The sequence below is a fragment of the Ipomoea nil genome, unplaced genomic scaffold (genome assembly GCF_001879475.1).
Source record: "Ipomoea nil cultivar Tokyo-kokei standard unplaced genomic scaffold, Asagao_1.1 scaffold3377, whole genome shotgun sequence".
In the NCBI taxonomy this organism is placed as follows: domain Eukaryota; kingdom Viridiplantae; phylum Streptophyta; class Magnoliopsida; order Solanales; family Convolvulaceae; genus Ipomoea; species Ipomoea nil.
Window position 1 is genome coordinate 666022 of NW_017619805.1, and position 9619 is coordinate 675640.

Genomic DNA, 9619 nt, shown 5'->3' on the forward strand with positions numbered 1-9619 from the left:
TAAGAACATCAAGAACACCATATAATTATCAAGAACGTTATATAATCGTCAAGAACACCATAATTATCAAGAACCTCTCATCATCAAGATCACCCATGGAATCATCCCACCAATCATCAATAATAATATCACAAATCATCAATACACAATAATATGGGGAAATCCTTAAAGGGGAATCATAGCTATGAAAATAGGTTTTGTTGAGACATGGGTTACCTTTTAGCCTTAATTAATTCCTTGGCTATGAAGGGTCTTTCTTGAAGCTTTCTTCTTTATTGATTTCTCCTAGGGGAATTCTTGGAACTTCTTGTGTGGTGAGGGATTATTATGGTGGGAATTCTAGGTGCCTCCTTATGTTCCCTATTTATATATCTAAGAGTCTTACTTAGGCCTAATTACTATAGGTTTGCTAACTCTATTCCTTTTGGGACTAGGGATTGGGTTTAGGGATAAGGGCCCGTGGACTATGGTGGACCTTTCCTAATTAATTATTGTGATTTAATTCTTTCTTTTGGGTAATTGGTTAAATGATTAATTGGTTTTAGGGATCGTAACACGGGGTGTTACAGGTTGAATCTTGGAAGCAACTCTTGAAATCTTGGCAAGGTCTCAACTTAGCTTGGAGGAAATGCTACTCACCTTTCTAGAGAGAAGGTAGAGCTAAATTTTAGAAAGTGCAAGGGGTAGAATGAAGATGTCTACTAGGTTAGGTTACAATACTAACACTATGTGAAAGGTCAAGAATGCCCTTACTAACATTAGAAAGTGTAAGGAACAAGGGAACTCCCTTCAAAGCTCAAGGTACAACTTGACTTTGGAGTTGACTAGTCAAATACTAGTCCTCGAGTATTAAATTTCAGGATTTTAGGAATTAATTCCTCAATTGAAATAGGATTAATTACTCAATTAATCCATGAATTGAATTTGGATTTCGGGATGTCACAACAACTTTTCTTAATCTAAGTTAATTTTAACTAAAAATACGCCAATACAAATATTGTACTAATAATCCTCTTTAGAGTTTCTAACAAAAATAACATATGAGCTAATACAACAAAAACATTCATCTTCCCTTCTTTGAATCTTATGGCTTCCACTCTTTGACTTGCAAGTTTTTGAGATTCCTCTAGATGGGACTTTGAATGTAGCTACGTTGTAAATAACACTTTTTTTATGTTTTATTTATTACGGAGTAGTTATTATATATTGTCCGACCCAGCAATAAATTAATTTTCATTTAATTCACTTTATACATTAATAAAAGAGTTAATTTCATTTTTGGTTCTAGGTTTATTGGTGACAATTTACTTTTAGTCCTTTTTTATCAGAACATCCACTTTTGGTCCTAGTATTATTGTGACATGACCAATTTAGTCCTGTATCAACAAAATCTTTGATATTTCATTAAATTTAAGGGCATTTTGATCTTTTGAATACAAAGTGCCTTGACCCGTTATATTTTTTATGTTTATTTTTTAAAAAAAAATATTCATAATTGAAGAGTGAAATGCCATTGTATTTAACGATTTAAACTATTTTTTAATAAAGGACCAAAATTGATCATGTCACAATAATACTAGGACCAAAAAGAAATGTTATGATAAAAAGTGACTAAAAATGAACTGCCACCTATAAATATATGAGTAAAATGGAATTAACTCTTAATAAAATCCCAAACTTTAAATTCAACTCTGAAAAGAGCAAAATAGTTCATTTCATTTTTACCATTTTGTCTAGCCTCCAAAATTTCATCAGCAAACACAATACACAATACTTTCTATTATTTATCATATATATTTATACTTGAAGGCCACGAGTTTAATTCTTGTCAATATCCTCTCGACTTGGTTGGTCGTGCAAATCTTTATAGTGCAGTTCATGTAAGCATTGAAAATTTAAATAATGCTATTGGGCCGTGGTGGAGGTTTAATCATTAAATTAATTACTTTAGTTAGGCTAATTGGACTAATATTTATTTAATTGGGTTAATTAAATGACCCATTAAATAATTAATTAGTTTAATTACTTAATTAAATGTAATTGAATGTTGGATTGTTCGGCCCAAGTTGGTAGAATATTTAATTGAGTTGGACCAGGCTGCTTCGATTAATTGGGTTGCACAGTTAGCGGGTTTGACTTGTTCTTGGCCCATCCAAATTATATATGGATTACATAATTTTGAGGAAATTGGATTATTTGATATTATTTGAAATTTAATGAAATCATGAACCTGGACACACTGGTGTCCCGATACATTCCTTAATTTAATTACTGAAATTAAATTAAATAAGGAATTAAGAGTTGGTTGGAGATTTTCTCTCACCCTCACCACTATAAATAGTGGTTTCATTTTCAAAGAATGAGCTCTGGAAATCTGCATACTGAAGCTCTGTCGAAATCTCGCCAGGATATCGTCTGGAACACGCCCGCAGTTGTACTGCGTATACTGCGCTGAGGAACACGCCACTTGAACACCGGAAGCCCTTCTTTGAAGATCAAGCTGCATATTAGCCCTTCATTGAAGAACAAGCTACATAACTCCGGAGGCCCTTCAGCAAGGAACTACTCCCAGTTCGGCATACTCCCGAACTTGGCATACTTCCAGTTCAACATACTTTGAACTTGGCTTACTTCCAGTTCGGCACACTCCCGAACTTGGCATACTTCTAGTTCAGCATATTCTGAACTCAGCACACTTCCAACAAGGAACTCGGCATACTTCCAGTTCAGCCATACTCCCGAACTCGACATACTTCAAGTTTAGCATACTCTGAACTCGGCACACTTCCAATTCGGCATATTCTGAATTCGGCACAGTTCTAATAGGCATACTTCTAGTAGAGAATCAGAGGACTTCTCATATTCAGAGATTGTACCCCTTCCGCATTGATACATACTACTTGTAACCGACACTTTGAATTTTGAATATATACAATTCGAGTTTTTCGCGTTTACAATGCCCAGTGGGACAGCTCTGCCTCTCATCTCTCTACTACTACTATACCTCTACCTGCGCATCAAATGGCATCGAACAATCCCATGTTCAGGAGGACCTATACCCAAGCTACCAAGTCCAAGTCTACACCTGTAACTAGCTCTGGCACTACCCCAAAAACGCATGGTCCGCTGACAAGGAACCGCGCAAAGGATTTGGGGGTCCAAGTGCCTGAACCTTAGTCCATGGCACGACGGGTAGTTCGAAGGCTAGACAAGGCCCCTACCACCTCAAAGGCAAATGTTCATGCTGGAGGTCCGCCCTCTCCTAAGGGAGCTACCGATGGTGTTAGTCCAACTTCCATGCAAGGGAACGCTAGTAGCGGGAGCACTTCCCCTGTAACCCCGCCACATCCATTATGGAAAGCTGCACCTGAGTGGTCGCATGTCTACAACGTCATGCCGGCCATGGCGACAAACACAGAGTCTGTGGAGGAGCAATTAGCTAGAATTGATAAGTCTCTGGAAGGAATGGCTGTCGCTCTCCAAAATCAAGAGAAACGGCTTAACACCCTCGATAAAATAGGGTAGGAAGCATCATGGAGGGGACAAGGAAGTCGTGCTCAAGGAAAGCAACCTAAAGGGCATGAAGAGGTTGGTCAGCAATCACCACCACCTCATGTTAGCCATGTGGTAGGAGAAGCTGCTTCCCACTTACTCGCAACTGAGAAATCTATACCAGTCACTGAAGGCATGATACTGGTGGATCAGTTGAAAGACTACATAATGGGGGCTATCAAAGGCAAGTTGGATGACGGCCAGCCCTCATATTCATATGCTAAACCCTATACACAAAGAATTGAGGAGTTGAAAATGCCATAAGGCTATCAACCTCCTAAGTTCCAGCAATTCGATGGCAAGGGAAACCCTCGACAGCACATTGCCCACTTTGTGGAGACATGCAATGATGCCGGGACTTATGGCGATCTGTTGGTAAAGCAGTTTGTCCGTTCATTAAAGGGAACTGCGTTTGATTGGTACACTGACCTCGCGCCCGGCTGCATTGATAGCTGGCATGACATGGAACGTGAGTTCTTAACCCGTTTCTATAGCACGAGGAGAACGGTCAGCTTCTTGGAACTCACCACTACTCATCAATGGAAGGGTGAACACGCCGGTGCCTACATCGAAAGGTGGAGGGAACTATGCCTGAATTGCAAAGAAAGAATATCCCAGAGTTCCGCAATTGAGATGTGCATCCAAGGCATGCACTTTGAACTCTCCTATATCCTACAAGGGATTAAACCAAAGTCCTTTGAGGAGTTATCCAGTCATGCTCACGACATGGAGTTGAGCATAGAAGCTAGCGGAGGGCTCAACATATTGAACTTGCCTAGCTCCTCCAATGCACCTGGAAAAAAAGAAGTTAAAAAGTGGAACAAACCTTTTCCAAAGCAAGAAAAGAAAGAAGTGATGAATGTGAAGGCTACTCCTATGACAGTCTTCACTAAGGCAACTGAAAGGCCTAGGCCAAGACCATTTTCTGGCCCTTCAAGGGGTGGTAGAAGGCCGACAATTGAAGAAAGGCAGGAGAAGACTTATCCTTTCATGGATTCCGATGTATCTCCCATGTTTGATGAGCTACTCAAACTTAGACTCATTGAGTTGCCAGAAATGAAACGTCCTGAGGAAGCTTCAAGGGTGGATGATCCACACTATTGCAAGTACCATCGTCTTCTTGGTCATCCGATTGAAAAGTGTTTTGTCTTCAAAGATAAAGTAATGGCACTGGCTAGGGATGGAAAAATCGAGTTTGCCGATGCCAAAGCGAGCTCAAATCAAATCTCGATTACACCCGGACGGTTCGCTCCGCTGTGTACTGAAAAGGAAGATGGGAAACAACGAACCCTTCATTGTTAAGCACGCAGTCGGTCAAAGTTCAGAACCGCAGCGGAATGATAACACATGCGAAGGAAAATGGGTGATTGTCACTCATAGAAAGAAGAAAGTCGAGCCTGTGAAGCATCAAAAGCACATAGTGAAAAGTTGGGTTGAGAAAACCTCAAAAAATACCCAAGCCCGCAAATCAAAGACGAAGGGGCGTGGCAAACAGCCACGTGCACCAGTTCCTTTGGCTCAATATATGCCAAAGGGATTTGATCTTCAAGGGGTAGGCACTGCTAGCTCCTGCCTAAATACAAATGACAAGCCAGAAGACGGAGGGGAATGTTCATCTCCTAAACACATCGAGGATGAGGAAGTGCTAATGCATAAGGCTACTTCCTACTCCACAGAAATTACCTTCAAGGATGAAGACTTGTTACTTGGAGGCACGCCACATAATCGCCCACTATTTGTTGAAGGCTATACCCGTGAGCAAAGGCTCAAAAGAATTATGGTTGATCAAGGCTCAGCTGTCAACATCCTATCCCTCCGAGCTGTGAAGGACCTTGGTATATCTACAGTTGAGCTTGCCCAAAGTCGTCTAATGATACAAGGCTTCAACCAAGGAGGGCAAAGAGCAATCGGCATCATCAGACTTGACTTAAGAATTGGAAATCTGAGTTCTGGTGTCCTCTGCCATGTCATAGATGCAAGGACATCTTATAACTTGTTACTTGGAAGGCCGTGGATACATGAAAATGGGGTGGTACCCTCTTCTTGGCATCAATGCCTCATGTTTGAAAGGAACGGCGTAGTTGAAAAGGTTGTTGCCGATGAAAGCCCTTTCACGGAGGCTGAGTCTTACTTTGCAGACATAAAGTTCTACATTAAAATGCAAGTTATTGTTGAAGATATTGAGGAAAGCAATGACGATCCACCTTCCCAATCAAAGTCGAAGGGAAAATAAGTTGTAGAGGGAGATCAACACAACACGAAACTCATCTTCCCGCTTGCAAGGATTGATACACTCAAAGCAAATGCAGCAAAATCATCCGAAGAGAAAGGTGTGATAAAGTGGGCCAAATATTCCCCGCCAAACGTACTGAGGGTTTCGACCCTAACGCTTATAAGTTTCTAGCCAAAGCTGGCTATAACCCCAACGAGCCACAGAAGTTGGGAAAGCTTATCCCAGAAGCCGGTGGTAAAGGCAAGGCAAATCACCAAGAACCTCAAACACGCAAAGGCTTGGGCTATGTCCCCCCTAAACCAATGCGAATTCTTATAAACAAGGCTGCAAGTAATTGTATCTCCACGGAGGGAAGCGAGTATGATCCAAAACTCACTCCTGCCAATGATAATGGGCAAGACAAAAAGAAGTCAGTCTTCGACCGAATGGGTAAGGCGAACTCTCGACGCTCAGTCTTTGATAGACTGGGGTCAAGTCCTAAAGCCCTAAAGAGAAAGGTTCCTGTTGGAGTGGAACCTCTCAAAAGGCTTAGAAGCATGATTCCTTCTCGTATGAGACGAGAAACATATATTCATGTTTCGTGTGGTGAAGTGTTGAAAGTCCAACCGAAGACCATTGTACACACTCGTGTACATAAAGAGGAAAATGAGGAAAGCGTAGGCTCAAGTGATGACGTACCACCAACTACTCAAGGAGAGGTGGCATCGTCGTTCCATATCACTTTATGTGATGAGACTCCGATTGAGGGAGAAGATGCACCCCATGAGTTAGAAGAAGGGGTACGAGCCGCAGTGGATGAATTAAAAGAAGTTGATCTAGGAACTCCTGAAAATCCTCGTCCTAGCTTCATTAGCGCACTCCTATCTGATGAAGATGAAGAAATCTATGTCACATTATTGAAAGAATATATTGATGTCTTTGCATGGACATACAAGGAGATGCCAGGGTTAGACCCAAAGGTAGCTGTGCACCGCTTAGCAGTGAAGAAGGGGTGTCACCCGGTTAAGCAAGCTCAACGAAGCTTCAGCCCCGAGCTCATTCCCTCGATTGAAACAGAAGTTAATAAGCTTATTGAGGCTGGCTTCATTCGTGAAGTTAAATATCCAACCTAGATATCCAGTATTGTGCCCGTGCGCAAGAAGAATGGCTAGATCCGCGTCTGCGTAGATTTTCGGGACCTCAATGTGGCATGCCCGAAAGATGAATTCCCGCTTCCTATCACGGAGTTAATGATAGATGCCGTGATTGGGCATGAGATCCTGTCATTCATGGATGGCTCCTCCGGCTATAATCAAATCCGCATGGCGCCGGAAGATGAAGACTTAACTGCATTCCGAACACCGAAAGGCATCTACTGTTACAAAGTAATGCCCTTTGGTTTGAAAAATGCAGGTGCTACATACCAACGGGCTATGCAGACAATATTTGATGATATGCTGCACAAAATGGTCGAATGCTATGTAGACGACCTGGTTGTGAAGTCGAAATTGCGCACAAATCATTTGGTGCATTTAAGGCAAGTCTTCGACCACCTACGGAAGTTTCAACTCAAAATGAACCCCTTGAAATGTGCTTTCGGGGTTGCTGCTGGAAAGTTCCTTGGGTTTACTGTTCGACACAGGGGCATCGAGATTGAACAAGCCAAAATTGACGCCATAATGAAGATGCCTGAGCCGAGAAACCTTCATGAGCTTAAAAGCTTACAAGGGAAGTTGGCTTACATCCGAAGGTTCATATCAAACCTAGCGGGAAGATGTCAGCCTTTTAGTCGATTGATGAAAAAGGGCATCCCATTCATATGGGATGAGACATGCAAGAACGCATTTGAGAGTATCAAGTCATACTTGATGAAGCCGCATGTGCTAATCGCTCCTGTTCACGGTCGCCCACTAATCTTCTATATCTCCGCCCAAGACAGTTCTGTGGGCGCCTTGCTTACTCAGGAAAATGACAAGGGGAAAGAGAATGCTCTCTACTATCTCACTAGAATGATGACCCCGAACGAGTTAAAGTACTCCCCAATTGAAAAGCTATGTTTGGCACTTGTGTTCGCCATCAAAAAACTTAAGCGCTACTTCGAGGCTCATACCATCCGGCTTGTTTCCAAAGCGAACCCGGTGAAATATGTTATGGCGAAGGTCGTTCTCTCCGACCGCCTCGCAAGGTGGTACTTATTGTTTCAACAGTTTGAAATTATATATGTGCCTCAAAAGTCTGTCAAGGGGCAAGCCTTGGCCGATTTCCTAGCAGACCACCCAATACCTGCTGAATGGGAGTTGTCTGATGATTTGCCTGATGATGATGTGTTTGTCATTGAAGTCCTACCCCCATGGAAGATGTACTTTGATGGAGCTTCGCATAGAGAAAGTGCAGGTGCTGGAGTTGTCTTCGTCACTCCAGAAGGTGAGGTGTTGCCATATTCATTCACCTTGACCGAGCAATGTTCAAACAACGTTGCTGAGTACCAAGCATTGATACTTGGGCTCGAAATAGCGGCTGACATGAAGCAACTAAGAATTAACATTTATGGGGATTCAAAGTTGATCATAAACCAAGTGTTGGGTCTATATGAAGTGAAAAAGGCGGAGTTAGTCCCATATAACAACTATGCAAACATACTCATGCAATGGTTAAGGGACGTCACAATTGAGCATGTACCGAGGAAAGAAAACAAGCAAGCTGACGCCTTAGCCGCATTGGCTTCAACTATTGCTCATCTTGTAGCCCGAATACAAGTATGTCAAAGGTGGGTGGTTCCACCAATCTTTAATGAAGACAGCTCAGTTGATGAAACCGTTGAACTCCCCACTGCCTCAGTGTATGATATAGGCAAGGACGACTGGAGGCAACCACTGGTTGACTACCTCACTGATGGAAAGTTACCCGAGGATCCACGTAAGAGGGTGGATATAAAGCGTCGAGCTCCTCGCTTCATCTACTATACGTTGTATCGTCGTTCATTTGAGGGAGTCTTTCTCCGATGTTTAGGGGAAGAGGAAGCTTTACAAGCTATGCAAGAAGCTCATTCTGGGGTTTGCGGTGCACATCAATCCGATCCCAAGTTACACTTCCATATTAAGCGAATGGGCTATTATTGGCCTACAATGGTAAAGGATTGCATAGACTACGCTCGAAGGTGTCAAGCTTGTCAATATCATGCAAACTTTATCCATCAACCACCAGAACCTCTACACCCAACAGTTGCATCTTGGCCATTTGATGCTTGGGGACTTGATGTGGTTGGCTCAATTACGCCTAAGTCATCTGCAGGGCATACCTACATACTAGCTGCCATCGATTACTTTTCAAAGTAGGCGGAAGCCGCGGCATTGAAGGAGGTGAAGAAAGAAAATGTTGCAGACTTTCTCCATGTCCACATCGTCTATCGATTTGGTATCCAGCGATATATCTTAACAGATAACGGGAAGCCCTTTGACAACAAGTTGATGGACAAGATCTGCAAGCTTTTTGACTTTAAGCAGCGAAACTCATCAGCTTACTATGCAGCTGCGAATGGGCTTGCTGAAGCTTTTAACAAGACCCTATGCAATTTGTTGAAGAAAGTGGTCTCAAAATCAAAAAGAAACTGGCATGACAGAATGGAAGAAGCTTTGTGGGCGTATAGAACCACATACCGCACACCTACTCAAAGCACCCTATATTCTTTGGTGTGTGGTGTGGAAGCGGTCTTGCCTCTAGAGCGCCAAATACCTTCCTTAAGGTTGGCTATACAAGAGGGGCTTACTGATGAAGAAAATGCTAAACTAAACTACGCTTGGCTGAGCTAGAAGCCTTGGATGAAAAACGTCTGCAGGCGCAACAAAGCTTGGAGTG

General features: G+C 42.4%; 1 protein-coding gene across 1 annotated transcript; it reads left to right on the forward strand.

Moving 5' to 3' along the window:
* Positions 1-7560: 7560 nt before the first annotated feature.
* LOC109170886 lies at positions 7561-9099 on the forward strand. Its single transcript, XM_019320023.1, has one exon. It carries the CDS (start codon positions 7561-7563, stop codon positions 9097-9099), a length of 1539 nt encoding a protein of 512 aa, XP_019175568.1.
* The last annotated feature ends 520 nt before the right edge of the window (positions 9100-9619 follow it).

Bases quoted from the DNA above. Each gene is read 5' to 3' on its own strand.
- LOC109170886 (XM_019320023.1), top strand. From the start codon at position 7,561: ATGAAAAAGGGCATCCCATTCATATGGGATGAGACATGCAAGAACGCA.